A 17,649-nucleotide genomic window follows, 5' to 3' on the forward strand; every position below is an offset into this window, starting at 1 on the left:
TTGGGAACTCCATGCCACTGGACGGAACCACGGCAAAATCCCTGTCCTGGGCGACCTTATCCCGACCAGAAGCTCCCAGATCTTGCGGTCAGCCTCAATCGCCGGTCAACTCGCGTTGGCATCCTTGAAAAGTCCCAGACAACCCTGCTGACGGCAGCTTCGGTTCTGTTGAACCCCGAGAAAAGCAGAGCTGGAAAGAAAAAAACAAAACCTTGCAGGAACAGAACCTGGTGCAATTTTCTCGAAAGCGACACCGATTTGACGATTCTAGCTAATTTGTGTCTTTCGTAGAACGGGTTTCTTTCCTTCCTTTTTTTAAAAAAAGGAGAAGCAGGGCAGATTATATATATATTGAAAAAATCAAAGCGAAAAGCACATTGCATTGGAATGGACCTAGACCAAACTTGTAGCCGTTCCCTTGGCATGTGGGTGGCCAAAAGTCTTCAAGAGGTTGCATCTCTGTGGGGGTGTAAGAGCGAACTGTAAATGGTTGGTTCCTGGGAGCCGTTTCCTTCACTCCCCCCCCTCTCCCTCCCTCCCTGTTTATATTTGAATGAATAAGAGGGTAAGGAGATCGTGTCTGGTTGTAGAGGGGGAAGGTAGGTGTGTTCTGGAAAAAGAGCTGCAGCGGGCAGACAGAAGGATCTGCAAGCTTTCGGTTGGCCTTCGCTGGCAGAGCAGTGGGGATCTTGATCTGTTAAAGTAGTGGTTTTCAACCGGTGTCTTGTGGCACCCTGGGGTGCGTTGAATGATGGTCAGGGGTCCCGCAGGCAGCCCTGGCCTCCATCCCCCTTTCCTTCCTGGTGGGACAGTGTTCTTGAAGCTACCAGTCCCATGGACTGCAAGAAGATCAAACCTCTCCATTCGGAAGGAAATCAGCCCTGAGTGCTCACTGGAAGGACAGATCCTGAAGCTGAGGCTCCAAGACTTTGGCCACCTCAGGAGAAGAGAAGACTCCCTGGAAAAGACCCTGATGTTGGGAGAGATGGAGGGCAGAAGGAGAAGGGGACGACGGAGGACGAGATGGTGGGACCAGCATGAGTTTGACCAAACTGCGGGAGGCAGTGGAAGACAGGAGGGCCTGGCGTGCTCTGGTTCAGGGGGTCACGAAGAGGCGGACACGACTAAACAACAAATCCCATGGAAGATGGAGCAAGCTTGTTTTCTCCTGGAGGTTAGGACTCAAACCCATGAGAGGAGAATTTTTTGGAGTGTGGGGATTCTGTCCCCAAAAAGCAGAGAGGGATACTCAAAGCTATAGCTTCTTTAGCTCATATATGAATCTGACACTGGCCGCGTCAGAGCTATTTGGGTGCCCTCTGGTTCCGAACCCGCCCCCTGTACCCTTCGCACGAGGTGGGAGGCGGCGACTCCCCCCCCCTTCTCCCAGCCGCACTGTGTTATTTTCCTGCCCGTTGTAATTGCAGATAACCACACGGACCCTTCAATCTTCAGCCAACCTGGCAACAATTGTCCTGGGTGTTCAGAGACGCCTTGGGAAATCTGGAGTTGAAGAAGCACATCAGCACCTCTTTCAAGGCGGGGGGTGGGTGGGGGTTGGGAGAACGTCGTCTTCCTCTTCTTCTTCTTCCTCCTCCTCCTCCTCCTCTTCTTCTTCTTTTTCTTCCCCTTCTTCCTCTTCCCCTTCTTCCCCTTCCTCTTCTTCTTCCTCCCCTTCTTCCTCTTCTTCCTCCTCTTCTTTTTCTTCCTCTTCTTCCCTTCCTCTTCCTCCTCTTCCTCCTCCTCTTTTTCCTCTTCTTCTGTTTCTTTGGTGATCCCTCGTAGCCGAGTAAGATTGTCTTCCATAAACACGTGAGTCCGTAAGTGACTGTGGAGGCCAATTCTGGACCCACACGTCCTTCCACAGTGGGGACATAGGTTTCCGGGTGGGAGTTGATCCCGGTGAGGATTTCCCAAGCGTCCCTTCCTCTTGGCACATTTCTCCCTTGCGTCCTGAGTTCGAGTGTCTCCAAAGCCCACGACACCTTTGGTCAAGGCTGTTCTCCAACTGGAGCGCTCGCAGGCCAGTGTTTCCCAGTCGCCGGTGTTTATACTGCATTTTTAAAGATTTGCCTTGAGAGAGTCTTCAAACCTCTTTTGTTGACCACCAGCATTACGCTTTCCATTTTTGAGTTTGGAATAGAGGAGTTGCCTTGGAAGATGATCATTAGGCACCATTAGGCAGAAGACCATTGTAATTTACAGGACTTAGATCAGGGTCAGCAAACTTTTTCAGCAGGGGGCCGGTCCACTGTCCCTCAGACCTTGTGGGGGCCAGACTATATTTCGGAAGGGGGGGGGGAATGAACGAATTCCTATGCCCCACAAATAACCCAGAGATGGATTTTAAATAAAAGCACACATTCTACTCACATAACAACACGTTGATTCCCGAACGGTCCATGGGCCGGATTGAGAAGGCGATTGGGCCGGATCCGGCCCCCAGGCCTTTGTTTCCCTACCCATGACATATCTCTTTCCCTTTACATCCCTGGTTTAAAGTTTGCCGATTGATGCTGGTATAACTTGTTTCCCACACACCTGTGTCAGGAGTTTCCTGTGTTCTAAGTGCTGATTGGCTACTGGGGAGGGTACCCAGGTGCATTGAACTGGGTTGAGGACTCTCAGCTGCTCTGCATTCCTGTTGAGTCACACCCGGTGTCCTGGGCTGATGATGAGTGACGCCTGCTAATCATGTGCAGTCAATCAAGTCAATCAAAGTTGGCTATAAAAGCTGTAGGTTGAAGGAGTTCACAGAGCCTCTCCCATAGCTGTCAAGCGTCCCTTATTTGGCAGGACAGTCCCTTATCCCAGCGCCATGTCCCTCTGCTGTCCCTTATTGATGAGGCTTCGTTTGGCTGCTGGCTGGGCTTTCTGCCTTTGGCTCGGAGGGGCTCAGAAGTTGAACATACCTGTGGGCGGAAAATCCCTTATTTTGGCTGCTGGTCCCTTGTTTTCAAATCTGTAAGTTGACAGCTATGGCTTCTCCACAGGTTAAGGTACCAGTTGCTGTGAGACTGTCAGCTGAGGTCTCTCGCTGCTCTACCTAGAGCTCCAGACAGCTGAAGGGGAGAATGTGTGCGACTTCTGTCCGATATGCTATAATTTGCGTTTTGTATGCCTGCTGCTATCTGTTAACCTTAGGCGAGAAGCCAAGTTACAGGGAACCAGGCAGAGGGCCTTCTCGGTGGTGGCACCTGCCCTGTGGAACGCCCTCCCACCAGATGTCAAAGAGAACAACAACTACCAGACTTTTAGAAGACATCTGAAGGCAGCCCTGTTTAGGGAAGCTTTTAGTGTTTGATGTATTGCAGTATTTTAATATTTTTTTTGAAGCCGCCCAGAGTGGCTGGGGAAGCCCAGCCAGATGGGTGGGGTATAAATAATAAATTATTATTATTTGTCCACTGATGTGCGTATTGTCTTCAAATCTGGAAAGAACCCTGCCCTTGGTGGAACAGTTCCAAGAGCAGCCCCACGTAGAGCGAGTTACAATAATCAAGCCTAGAGGTGACCGTCGCATTGACCACAGTGGCAAGATTAGGATGAGAGAGGTAAGAGACCAACTGCTTAGCATGGCGGAGAAAGTCAGTTGTTTATTTCCTTGACACCTGATGGGAGGGCATTCCACAGGGCGGGCGCCACCACCGAGAAGGCCCTCTGCCTGGTTCCCTGTAACCTCGCTTCTCGCAGGGAGGGAACTGCCAGAAGGCCCTTGGGAGATGGACCCAGGTGTCCGGGGTGGACGATGGGGGTGGAGACGCTCCTTCAGGGATACTGGGCCATTTCGGGCTTTCAAGGTCAGCACCAACACTTTGAATTGTGCTCGGAAATTGTGCATGCCTTTACTGTCCTGCCGTAGGTCGAAGAGAGTTTTTGATACCCGTAACCCAGCCTGCTGAGATGGTTGGATTCTGGGCAGCGGAGGGAGGTGGGTCACTTGAGAGCGTGTGAGCTGATGCAGGGTCCCCAAATTAGGGTCACAGGAAGGTAAAAGGTAAAGGACCCCTGGACGGTTAAGTCCAGGCAAAGGCGACTATGGGGTTGAAGCGCTCATCTCGCTTTCAGGCCGAGGGAGCCGGCGTTTGTCCACAGACAGCTTCCCGGGTCATGTGGCCAGCAGGACTGAACTGCTTCTGGCACATAACGGAAACCAGAGCGCACAGAAACGCCATTTACCTTCCCCCCGCAGTGGTACCTGTTTATCTACTTGCGCTGGTGTGCTTTCAAACTGCTAGGTTCGAAGCCACCGGGGTTCCCCATATCTCTTGTCCGGGATAAGAGGGTGTTAGAGCTCATCTGGTTAGAGCACCGATAACGCCAAGGTTGCAGGTCCGAGCATTGCAAGAAGTTGCACCAGATGAACCTCACATGAACCTTCAGACTCTGATTCTATGGCCAGATGGGTCTTTGGTTCCTCAAAGCCCTTTCTCTGGGATCAAGAATCAGAAACCGGTTTCACTCAGCTTCCCTTTGGGACACCTGCTTGACCGCTGTAGCGGGCAAAAATGGGTCTCCTTCGGCCTTGCCCAAACACAAGGTTTCCTCCTTACGTAACTGAGTGACAAAATTTCAAAACAAAAAAAAATTCCTTCCAGTAGCACCTTAAAGACCAACTAAGTTAGTTCTTGGTATGAGCTTTCGTGTGCATGCACACTTCTTCAGATACACTGAAACAGAAGTTTCTAGACCCTTCTATATAGTGAGAAGGTGGGGAGGGGTATTACTCAGAAGGGTGGTGGGAATGGGTGATGGGCAGATAGCTGTGATGAGCCTGTTGACGACTCTTAACGACTGCAATAGGTATTACAGGAAGAAGCAAGGGGTGAGAAGGTGAAAAATGGCTTTGTCATGTATAATGAGATAAGAATCCAATGTCTTTGTTCAGACCAGGTCTCTCCATGGTTTTAAGTTTGGTGATAAGTTGCAATTCAGCAGCTTCTCTTTCCAGTCTATTTCTGAAATTCCTTTGTAGTAAAACAGCTACTTTGAGATCTTGTATAGAATGTCCTGGGAGATTGAAATGTTCTCCTACTGGTTTCTCTGTTTTGTGATTCCTGATGTCCGATTTATGTCCGTTTATTCTTTGGCGTAAGGTCTGGCCTGTTTGTCCAATATAGAGAGCTGAAGGACACTGTTGGCATTTGATGGCATACACAATGTTAGACGATGAGCAATTAAATAGTCCCGAGATGGTATGTGTGATGTTGTTGGGACCAGTAATGGTGTTGTCCGGGTGTATGTGGCAGCAAAGTTGGCATCTGGGTTTATTGCAGGCTCTGGTGCCAGTGTCCGTGTTAGGTCTGGTTGTAGTATTATTGTGGGTTAGGAGTTGTTTAAAATTGGGTGGCTGTCTGTAGGCAATGAAAGGTCTTCCTCCCAGAGCTTGAGAAAGAGAACTGTCATTGTCCAAGAGAGGTTGTAGATCTCTGATGATGCGTTGTACTGTTTTAACTTGGGAGCTGTATGTGATGACTAGAGGTGTTCTGTTATTTTCTTTTTTGGGTCTGTCTTGCAGCAAGTTCTCTCTGGGTATCAGTCTGGCTCTGTTGATCTGTTGTCTAACTTCATCTGCTGGGTATTTTAGTTCTAAAAAGGTCTGCTGTAGATCTCTTAGGTGAGAGTCTCTGTCTGTAGAATTGGAACAGATGCGGCTGTAACGTAGTGCCTGGCTATATACAATGGACTGTTTGGTATGTTTGGGATGGTAGCTAGAGGCATGTAGATATGTTTGTCGGTCAGCTGGTTTACGGTATAAGGTGGTGTCTATGTGCCCATCCTGTATTTTTATAGTAGTGTCCAAAAAATGTATTTCTTGCATAGATTGATTCATTGTTAGGTTGATTGTGGGGTGAAAACCATTGAATTTCTGGTGGAAGGTGTCCAGGGTCTGTTGACCATGTGTCCAGATGATAAAAATATCGTCAATGTATCGCAGATTACAAAATTTCAAAAGCGTGTGGAGATCTGCCTGGTTAACATAGAGGCATTTCAGCAGCATAACTACGGCCTCTTATAACGGGTGCCTTTAAGATGTGAAATCTCAGCCCAGATCAGGTGGTCCTTTATAAATCCGCCTCCTTTTTTTTTGGTCTTCCTCTCTCCCCCCCCCCTCTTTCTCTCTTTCATCACCCTGACGTCAGGAGCTGTCCAAAGGCCTTGGTGCTGAAATAAAATGGCTGGCTGCTAGAGGAACCCAAGGAAGGTGGAATAATTCCAGAAGTATGCAATTTCCCAGAAGGCGACGACAACGCGCAGCCTCTCCCAACCCAGGTCCGAGCTGAGAGCCAAATCTGAAAAGCCAGCCTCGCCGAAGGGAAGGGATAACAAAATATTTTCGAGAGAGAGAAATTAAGAAAGGACCATGTCTTTGCTTTGTGTTGGAGGTAAGGTGTCTTTTAAAAAACCCAATTCAGAGTCTATTCCCATTATCTCTCCAAATAATTATTTCATATATGGGTTTCAATGTCGGTGTGATCCGGATTAGAAATTAGATTCTCGTGCCTCTGCGAAAACGAAGGCGGGGGGTGCGATTTGACAGCAAAAAGATGGGGCGGTTGGTGGGGGGTTTTTTTGGGTGGGTGGGGGGAGATGTGTTTTTCTGGTGCGGTGCGGTGCGTATTCTGCTGTTGTATCCAGGGATATTTGTCTCTTGTGTGGAGGGATATATAGCGATGCGTTTTGCGGTTACGGACGCTCCTCGGTGTGTCGGTGGAAGAGGGGAACCTCGTCTCTGGGGCATATTTAAAAGGCAGGCATTTTTCATGAATGGGAGGTGTGTGTGGCGGAGCCGAGGGTGTGGTACATCTCTGTGTGTGTGGCTGAGAGATGCGCTCCTCCGACTCGGACAATCTCCTCGCTTCGGTTTTACGAGGAAAGCTTAGCTGAAGAAGGATCAGGGCTAATTCTCTCATTTTCCTTCCATTTCATCCCTCCAGATGATTCCCCCTCCCCTCTGATAATCGAGGCGCCGAATTAATCCTCCCCCTGCTGGCACGGGGGAAGGTGTGAATTTCGCACCTATCCCACACGTTCCCGTTATTACCATTTAAATGGAAATATCGGGGATCCGGGGTCGGTGGTTTGCACCCCTCCTCGCTAATTTTCAAGGTTTCCCCTTGCGCGCGTAAAAGGCAGTGCGGTTAAAAAGGATTTTAAAAGCTACCGTATTATATCTGTGCATGCCTACGCCTGGCAAGGTTTTTAAAAGATATTTCTGTACAGCCAAAGGGGCTGCGTCCGATCCTGGCTGTTGTGGATCAGATCCATTGGGGAGCTCCTAACTAGGTTGTGCTCAGAGTAGGCCCGCTGAAATGGATAGGAGTAAGGAAGATCTATGCCCATGGATAGGTCTACTCTGAAACTGGCTGGCGTTGGCGGGTCTTCGCTGAGTCGGATCTCTACCTATCCGGAGAAAGGTTGTGGATCTGCGGCTAGGCTGTGCTAGTCAGCTGCTGGGAGTCCGTGTTGGAAATACGGAGCTAGACGGACTCGGTGTGATCCTGTATCTATATTGAGAGGTTCTTGTTCTTAATCTGGTTTTTTGTTCTTTTTTTAAAGTTCTGTGCAACACGGATGGGAAACATCTGCCACCCCCACCCCCCAGTGGTTGTTAAACTATATCTCCCAGCAACCAGCGTGGTCAATGGAGCCTGGGCAGCTCTGTTGGTTAAAGCGTGGTGCTGATAAAAGCCAAGGTTGCAGGTTCGATTCCCTGAACGAGACAGCTGCATATTCCTGCACTGCAGAGAATTGGAATAGATCACCCTTAGGGGTGTGTGGAGGTCTCCATGACCCCTTTCCATTCTCCCATTGGTTCCCACAGAAATAATAATAATAATAATAATAATAATAATAATAATAATAATAATAACAATAATAATAATAATTTATTCTTTATACCCCCATTTCTGGCTGGGTTTCCCCAGCCACTCTGGGCAGCTCCCAACAGAATATTAAAAGCACAATAAAACATCAAACATTAAAAACTTCCCTTAATAATAATAATTTATTATTTATACCCCGCCCATCTGGCTGAGTTTCCCCAGCCACTCTGGGCAGCTTCCAATCAAGTGTTAAAAACAATAAATATTACAAACTTCCCTAAACAGGGCTGCCTTCAGATGTCTTCTAAAAGTCAGGTAGTTCTTTATCTCCTTGACATCTGATGGGATGGCGTTCCACAGGGCGGGCGCCACCACCGAGAAGGCCCTCTGCCTGGTTCCCTGTAACCTCGCTTCTCACATTATTATTATTAATTCTATTCCACAAAAAATTTACTATTTATACCCCCAACTCATCTGCCTGGGTCGTCCCAGCCACTCCAATAGATTCATATATGTAATAACAAACCTTAGAAGACATATGAAGGCAGCCCTGTTTAGGGAAGCTTTTAAATGTTTGATGCATTACTGTATTTTAATTTGTTGAAAGCCGCCCAGAGTGGCTGGGGAAGCCCAGCCAGATGGGCAGGGTATAAAAAAATTATTATTAATATTAAACATTTTAAAAGTTGCCTATACAGGGCTGTATTCGGACGGCTCCGAGGGGCGGGGTTGGATAACTCCATACCCTCCAACATTTCCCTAATGAAAATAGGGACGTCCTTAAGGAAAAGCTGGTTCAAATCAGGAACCGGGATGGTTTCTGTAAACCCTAGAAAACAGGGGCACTTGGAGGGTCTGCAAAGCTGTGTATGTCCCATTCGGCTGAAAGCTTTGTAGCTCTATAGGAAATACTATATGTGCAAGATGTGGTGTGTGAGTGTATTTTAAGTTGCAGCTCATTTAAAAGAAGGAAGAATTCTGGAAGAGCAATGAAATCCCCTCTATACAAGATTGGATTCAAAAGCTGACGGAATATGCAGAATCAGATGGTTTATCAGAAAAAAACAAAGGGGGGGGGAATCAAAACAGCGATTTGTTTCAAAATCGGAGGTTTTCAAAGAATATTTAGAATATAAATATAGCAGTTTAAACTCGGCTGCAGCATTTGAGGAACTTCAGTAATCGTTGCAAGGCAGATGTAAGAAGATATATTAAGAAGAAGTATAATTATGATAAGTGTGTTATATGAAATCGAAAAATGGAATAGACAGAAGGTTGGGTCTTTAAGATCAATTTATGCCTTATTTAAGAAAATTCTGTGTCTATTGTTGTTCCTGTGTTTTTTTCTTGTCTTGCTTTATCAATTAAAAAAGAAATAAAAGAATTCCACACTCCTCTGTTGATTTGCTATTAGATCACCCAGGCTCTCTTGCCCTGCCCAAAATACTTGGCTGCAACGGCTTCATTCACAAAAAATGCAACGGGCCTCTCTTTGGGGTTTGGCTGCCAAAACCGCGAGCGCAGCTACCAGTGCCAGTCTGCTTGGGGAAACTGGCAAGGAGAGGAACCAGTAGGGGGCAGAGACGTCCGATTGGGTTGCAGGCTGCAAACTGGGGCATAGGAAGGAAGGAGGGTGGGGGGGTGCGGTCAGCCCCAGGTGTCATCCCTGAGGGGTTCAGCTCTTATCACTTACAGGGTCCTCGCCACGGGATCACATTCACCCGGTGCTATACCAGCTTCAAAAAGAACCTTTAAAAGCAGAGTCATCACCTTGCCAACAAAGGTCCGTATAGTAAAAGCTCTGGTTTTCCCAGTAGTGATGTAGGGAAGTGAGAGCTGGACCATAAAGAAGGCTGATCGCCGAAGAATGGATGCTTTTGAATTCTGGTGCTGGAGGAGACTCTTGAGAGTCCCATGGACTGCAAGAAGATCAAACCTCTCCATTCGGAAGGAAATCAGCCCTGAGCGCTCACTGGAAGGACGGATCCTGAAGCTGAGGCTCCAAGACTTTGGCCACCTGATGAAAAGAGGAGACTCCCTGGAGAAGACCCTGATGTTGGGGAAGATGGAGGGCACAAGGAGAAGGGGACGACGGAGGACGAGGTGGTGGGACAGTGTTCTCGAAGCTACAAACATGAGTTTGACCAAACTGCGGGAGGCAGTGGAAGACAGGAGGGCCTGGCATGCTCTGGTCCAGGGGGTCACCAAGAGGCGGACACGACTAAACGACTAAAGAACAAATACCAGCTGCACTGGCTCCTGGTGGAGTACAGGATCAGGTTCAAGGTGCTGGTTTTAACCTTTAAAGCCCTATACGGCCTAGGACCCTCGTACCTATGGAACCGCCTCTCCTGGTACATCCCACAGAGGACCTTACGGCCTTCAAACAAAAACATCTTGGAGGTCCCGGGCCACAGGGAGGTTAGGCTGGCCTCAACTAGAGCCAGGGCTTTTTTGGCTGTGGCCCCGATCTGGTGGAACGCTCTGTCCCAAGAGTCCAGGGCCCTGCAGGACTTGACATCTTTCCGCAGGGCCTGCAGGACAGAGCTGTTCCCCCAGGCCTTTGGCCAAGGCAGTCTGAGCCCCCCTCCTTCTGTAATCCTCATAGAACTCTAGCCCAATGGTTGCCATTAATTTGATTTTGAACTGCTTTTAAAATGAATTGATTTTAGAATGCTGTGTTACTTTTATTGTTGTTAGCCGCTCTGAGCCCAGATTTGGCTGGGGAGGGTGGGATATAAACAAATTATTATTATTATTATTATTTATTATTATTATCACATGGCCTGGCCTGCAGCACACCTGAGTCACATGTCTCTCTCCAGGGAGTGACACGGTTGCTCACGGCCCTGCGCTGCCCAAAGTGGCAGCGTAGGGCTTGAGCCCACCTGCCGGACTCTGTGGCCAGCTCACCGTGCCACCTCTCTGGGCGAATTGCCATGGCGGCCCCTTGCAGCGCCCCCGTGCGCAGATCACCCCGCTCTCCACGTGCCGGAACAGCTAGCTACGCCCCTGGGTGCCAAATGCCTTCTGGAGTGGGAGAACAGAGGCTTCGCCCCTCTCCCCACAACATAGCAGTCCTAGTAAGGTAAAGGGACCCCTGACCCTTAGGTCCAGTCGTGACTGACTCTGGAGTTGTGGTGCTCATCTCGCTTTATTGGCCGAGGGAGCTGGCGTCCAGCTTCCGGGTCATGTGGCCAGCAGGATTAAGCCACTTCTGGCGAACCAGAGCAGCGCACGGAAACGCCGTTTACCTTCCCGCCAGAGCGGTACCTATTTATCTACTTGCACTTTGTGCTTTCGAACTGCTAGGTTGGCAGGAGCAGGGAGCGAGCAACGGGAGCTCACCCCATCATGGGGATTCGAACCGCTGACCAGTCCTAGGCAGCTCCTTTAAACCATGTCAGACCACTAGGCCATCCAGCCATGTCGACACGCTTGGGTTTCAGGCTGGAGCTTGTCGCCGGAACCCTAACCAGGAGACAGATCAGGGACCAAAGCTGGGGCAAGCAGGTATTCTGCTGCTCAGCTGCTGTCATCCTTCCAAAAGGTAGATCAGGATTCTAGTCCTCATTAATTGGCTTAATAAAGGGCTGTTCTGGTGGGATCAGATGTTATTTGAGCAGAGACCTGTCCCCTTGTGCTTTTTCAGGCAGTTGGCATTCCAGGTTAAATGAATACGGGGCAGGGTGTTTGTGTGTGTGTGTGGTTTGGTGGAAAGGCATGTTGAATGGTTTCTTTAAATGTAAAGGTTCATCATTGTTCCACCCGATGTGTATGTCTTTAAGGGGCCGGAGCTAAATAACGAGACCCAGCTTTACAGCTGTGAAACATAGCAGGTGGTTTGTTGTTGATGTATTTAGTGTAAATGGAGTTTTTGTTTTTGTAATTAAAACCTTGTTTAAGTTATTTTTGAGTCCCTTTTTAATGCATGGTCTCCCCAGCAAGCTCTCTGCAGCGCTACCATACTGCAAACAGCCAACATCTTTGGTTATGGGCCCAGCTGCTGAGTGGATGACTGCATATTTTTGGACTCTGAGAAAGGTTTGAAAACTCCTTCTCCTGTTGGCATATTCTGTGGGTCTGGAAGATTTCCGGTTGACCGGGTTCCAGAAGCTGAGAAGGCTCTGGTCTTTCCACAGCTGACAGATGAGAACTATAGTTTATGGTCTTTTCGGGTGGAGGCGCTTTTGACCTCTAGAGAAGTATGGACCTATGTAACTGATGACCCTCCTGACCCTGTAACTAATGTTTGGTCGAAAGGAGATGCAAAAGCCAGGGCGATAATTAATTTGGCCGTCAGCGACCAGCAAGTAGTCTATATAAGAAATAAGAAAACTGCCAAAGAAATGTGGGACAGTCTTGCAGCAGTGCATATTAGAAAAAGAGGCAGCGTCTGCATTGAATTTGACGCTTTTACTACTTAAAGAGACTGCATCCTAATGTTTTAATGTTGTATTTTAATCTTTTTAAATTGTATTTTAATCAACTTGTTTTTATTATTGGTTGTTAGCCGCCCTGAGCCCCGGTCTTGGCTGGGGAGGGCGGGGTATACATAAAAATTTATTGCTATTGTCAGGGAACTGCCATCGGAGCCCGAGGCGGAGGGAAGGCTCCAGAGGGATGCCGGAGAGGGTCCCAGTAGGGAGAGAGGCAGCCCATCTGCTGGGGAAGGAAATCAGCGTAACACCAGTGGAGAAGGGGGGCAGATGGGGGAATCGGCGAGGGGGCTCCAGGACTCCTCGTCAGAGACCAGCGGGGAGAGCACGGGTCCTCCGCTGCCCACACCCTCCCTGCGCAGAAGGCTTCTGCGCAGGGAGAGTAGGCGGAGACTAGGCGTCAAAGAGCTTCTTTGCTGGAAGAAGTTCAAGAAATGCCTACTGACGGATTCTGCCAGCGATTGAGACAGCCACGGGTGAGTGGCTGTCCAGACAGAAAGGGTTCACCCAGGTAGCCCAGCCAGGTGTGGTGACGATTTACGCACGAGCAACCCCTAGAACCATTACAGTTATTATTTCGTCAGATTTGTACAGGGCTTGGGCATAAAGAAAATCCTCAGCGCAGTTCTACGGCAAGGATGTATCAATAAGATTATGGAGGGAAAGGAGTGTTTAAAAGCAATGCTTAAAAAGGTTCAAACAAAAACAAACTCGGGTTAAAAGCAGGTCGTCTAAACACCCAGGCAGGATTCCTAAGGGGACGTCCTCCCAGAAATCTCATCGCTTGGTAGAAGCTGGTGAGGACCGAGTCTGCAAAAAAAGAAAGGGGGAAAAAGGTTAATGATAGTCATCGGCACAAATCTATAAATCAGAAGTGTCCGATGGGGCCAGGCTTGTCAGCCATTCTGGAGACATGTGCTTTCTGGGAACAGTTTATGAATGAATGTCCTTACGGAAGGCTCCTTCTAGAGATTTGGCAGCAGTGGTGATGTAGTCATTACCTCCGTCTTCCATGAGACGGCCATTCAGATGTTGGAGAATGACCAGCGGGTCTCCGCTTTTGCAGGCTAAGCATACCCAGTTCCCTCAAAATATCTGAGTTGTTTCCAATAGAACCAGGAACTGTGTGTTTAAGTATCCCTCTTTGCTTTTTTGGGACAGAATCCCCACTCCAAAAATCTCAACAATCTGCTCTCATGGTTCAAGTCCTACCCTCCAGGAGAAAACAAGCTTGCTCCATCTTCCATAGGATTCATTGTTTAGTTGTGTCCAGTCCTTTGTGACACCATAGACCAGAGCACGCCAGGAACTCCTGTCTTCCACTGCCTCCCACAGTTTGGTCAAACTCATGCTGGTCGCTTCGAGAACACTGTCCCACCATCTCATCCTCTGTCGTCCCCTTCTCCTTTTGCCCTCCATCTTTCCTAGCATCAGGGTCTTTTCCAGGGAGTCTTCTCTTCTCATGAGGTGGCCAAAGTCTTGGAGCCTCAGCTTCAGGATCTGTCCTTCCAGTGAGCACTCAGGGTTGATTTCCTTCAGAATGGATCTTCTTGCAGTCCATGGGACTCTCAAGAGTCTCCTCCAGCACCAGAATTCCAAAGCATCCATTCTTCGGCGATCAGCCTTCTTGATGGTCCAGCTCTCACTTCCATACATCACTACTGGGAAAATCAGAGCTTGAACTATATGGACCTTTGTTGGCAAGGTGATGTCTCTGCTTTTTACTTCCATGGGATAGCCCTTGAGATATTGGAAGATGCCTCTCCTATCTCCTCTCAGTCTCTTTCCCAGCCTAAACCTACCCAGCTCCTTCAACCGTTCCTCATCAGGCTTGGCTTCCAGGCCCTTGATCGTCGCCTAATACGAATTTGACCAAACTGCTGGAGGCAGTGGAAGACAGGAGGGCCTGGCGTTCTCTGGTCTATGGGGTCACCAAGAGTCGGACACGACTAAACGACTAAACATTCTGCATGGACTGGTTTCATGGCCATGTGTGCAAATGGCTTGAGATACCTATGAGGTCCATCAATGACCATATAGCATATATTCAACACAAAAAAACAGCGACAATTTGTTCTTGACAAAGGACAGCTGGACATAGAAAGGCCCCATTACCTTCAGTAGCTTATGACCTCATCAAACCTAAATCCAGCCCTGTCCATGTGTGTTTGAACCTTGTTGCAACAACAAAGGTCTACTGATTTGCTTCTTCACTTACCTGGAGATTCCTCCTTTAGCTGGCCAGGAGAGTGGCAAACCCAACGAGTAAACCCGTGTCCAGAATTTCCCTGCAACATCTGGATTATCAGTGCCCCTACTCTGGATCTTGGTCTCCTAAGAGGAGGGTGTTGAATTGGGGTGTAAGCTCTTTTCCTTCCCCTGCCTCTGAAACGAATCTATTTCTGGCACTGAGCCTAAAACTGACACTGCTGGAAAATCAGACGTTGCCGAGAGCTGTTAATTGTAAGGCTCGGCTGACGGTACGCAAGCTTGCAAGGATTTGTGATGCGTGGTGAAAGTGGGGAGAAATAAATAGAACTCTCCTTTGCAGCTGCCTCCTGCATTTTTAAAAATTAGGACATCGCCCCCCCACTCCTCAAGATGCAGAGGCATGCAGCTGAAATCCAGCATCTCAGCATTGTCTCCCGCCTCGAACGACACACACGGCAAAGGTGTGGTTAGTTTTTTTGGGGGAAGGGAAGGTCTGAAGGAGGAGCGGACGTGGCTCCAGCCTCTAGAATTGGCAGGGGAAGAAATTGTAGATTCATATATTTTTTTAAAAAGATATTTATTAAAGTTTTCAAGAAATTATATAGAGTAAAAACCAAAAAAGAAGAAGAAAAAAAACAGAAAAAAACAATAAAACAAACATACATACAAAACGAATACAATAACAGGTATAATTTCAATCCCTTATATTCATATAACTTACTTTCCCGACCTCCTCATACCTCCCCTCTCTGTATTCCAATCTCTAATTAAGCCAATTCAGCAAATCCTTCCCCTAATTTCTGTTTAATTTTTTATCTTTCTTGTCTTAATTACATAATCATTACAGCTAAAACCCCCCTAATTTCTAAATCAACATCGTTCTAACATTCAATAATCTTGCAATGTTTCTTAAGATAGTCCTTAAATTTCTTCCAATCTTCTTCCGCCATCTCTTCTCCCTGGTCTTGGATTCTGCCAGTCATTTCTGCCAGTCCCATATAGTCTATAACCTTCATCTGCCATTCTTCCAAGGTGGGTAGATGTTGTGTCTTCCAATACTTTGCGTTGAGTATTCTTGCTGCTGTTGTAGCATACATAAAAAATGTTCTATCCTTCTTTTAGGATAGAAATTGTAGATTCATCGAACCCCTAAAGGGACCCCCAAGGGTCATCTAGCCCAACCCCCCTTTGCAAGGCAGGAATCGCAGCTGGCGAATCTCTGACAGATGGCCAGCGAATCTCCGCTTCAAAACCGCCAGCCATCTCCCAAACAAGTCTGTTTCACTGTTGAACGTTGACAAGCTGGAAGGATGGTCCAGAAGGGTGACCAAGATGGTGAAGGGCAGGATTCAGCAAACTTTTTCAGCAGGGGGCCGGTCCACTGTCCCTCAGACCTTGTGGGGGGCCGGACTATGTTTTGAAAATAAATGAACGAATTCCAATGCCCCACAAATAACCCAGAGATGCATTTTAAATAAAAGGACCCATTCTACTCATGTAAAAACACGCTGATTCCTGGACCGTACGTGGGCCGGATTGTGAAGGCGATTGGGCCAGATCCGGCCCCCAGGCCTTAGTTTGCCTACCCATGGTCAAGGGTCTGGAAACCAAGCCTGACGAGGAGCAGTTGAAGGATCTGTGTATGTTTAGCCCGGAAAAGAGGAGATAGGAGAGGCATTTTCAAATATCACATTGAAGAGGGAGCAAGCTTGTTTTCTCCTGCTCTGAAGGGCAGGACTCGAACCCATGGCTTCAAGTTGCAACAAAATATTAAAAATACATTAAAACATCAAACATTTAAAAACGTCCCTAAACAGGGCTGCCTTCAGATGTCTTCTAAATGTCAGGTAGTTATTTCCTTGACATCTGATGGGAGGACGTTCCACAGGGCGGGCGCCACCACCGAGAAGGCCCTCTGCCTGGTTTCCTGTAACTTCACTTCTCGCAGTGAGGGAACTGCCAGAAGGCCCTCAGAGCTGGACCTTAATGTCTGGGTTGAACAATACTATGATCAATTCAGACTTCTGGTCCATTTTTCAAAGCATTTCCTAGCCTTATCTGGGGGCACCGAGAATCGAACCCAGGGCATTCTGAGTGCAAAGGCGGACACTCCAACACAGCCTTTTGCTGGATTAAATGTACCCCTGATGTACAATTTTAGAAATCTTTCAAATGAAACGACGGAGACTTATTCCCCATGCGTCGTTCCCTCTGGCAGCGGGAAAGAGTTCAGAATTTTGGGGGAGAAACTGGGGTGCCCATTGATCCCTGAAGGCACCGCTCCCTTTCAGATATATTGGTGCCGCAACCATTAAGCTTAGATCAGAAACCCCAAGCCGCCCCATTCCTTCTGTTCCTCGCTTCAATAGGTGGATGTTTCACATGACAATTTGTTCCGAGCTTAAAATGGATCTAACATTTCTCTGCCAGGCAATTTTGGCTTTGAAATCTACCCAGCCATTGTTAAGCAGAGTGGGCGAGTTGCTGAAAATAATAGCTGGCCTGGCATGAAAAGACCAGGAAAGGTTTCAGGGGGTTAAACACATACAGCCTGTTCAAGCTTTGTATTATTTTATATTTGATTGGTTCAATTGGGAACCGCCAGAAGGCCCTCGGAGCTGGACATCAGTGTCCGGGCTGAACGATGGGGGTGGAGACGCTCCTTCAGGTCTACTGGGCCATTTAGGGCTTTCAAGGTCAGCACCAACACTTTGAATTGCGCTCAAAGTCCTGGGAGCCAATGTAGGTCTTTCAGGACCGGTGTTATATAGTCTCGGCGGCCGCTCCCCGTCCCCAGTCTGGCTGCCGCATTCTGGATTAGTTGTAGTTTCTGGGTCACCTTCAAAGGCAGCCCCACGGAGAGCGCATTGCAATAGTCCAAGCGGGAGATAACCAGAGCATGCACCACTCTGGCCAGACAGTCCGCTTAGCATCATAGAGTTGAAAGGGACAGCGAGGGTCCTCTAGTCTGACCCGCTACAACGCAAGAATTTGCAGTTGTCCCATATGGGGGACCGAACCTGCAACCTTGGCGTTATCAGTACCATGCTCTAACCAACTGAGCTAACCAGTCCTTTAACTGGTCTGAACGGACCAGCCTGCGTTGACGGCTGGGCTTCTCCAGTCGACTGTTTTGGGGAAACAGAAGGATCTTGAGATGCAGGTATGGCAGA

General features: G+C 48.2%; 1 protein-coding gene across 1 annotated transcript in view; it reads left to right on the forward strand.

The window, feature by feature from the left end:
* The first annotated feature begins 6,126 nt into the window (after positions 1 to 6,126).
* Positions 6,127 to 17,649, forward strand: part of LOC309360683 (protein unc-13 homolog A) — a 132,335-nt gene continuing 120,812 nt past the window's right edge. Inside the window, exon 1 of the mRNA XM_081895408.1 lies at positions 6,127 to 6,386. Within this exon, the coding sequence (XP_081751534.1) occupies positions 6,365 to 6,386 (22 nt within the window). The 5' untranslated portion in view covers positions 6,127 to 6,364. The remainder of the gene's footprint in view (positions 6,387 to 17,649) is intronic.

The sequence above is a fragment of the Podarcis melisellensis genome (genome assembly GCF_964234715.1).
Source record: "Podarcis melisellensis genome assembly, chromosome: 18".
Classification (NCBI taxonomy): Eukaryota; Metazoa; Chordata; class Lepidosauria; order Squamata; family Lacertidae; genus Podarcis; species Podarcis melisellensis.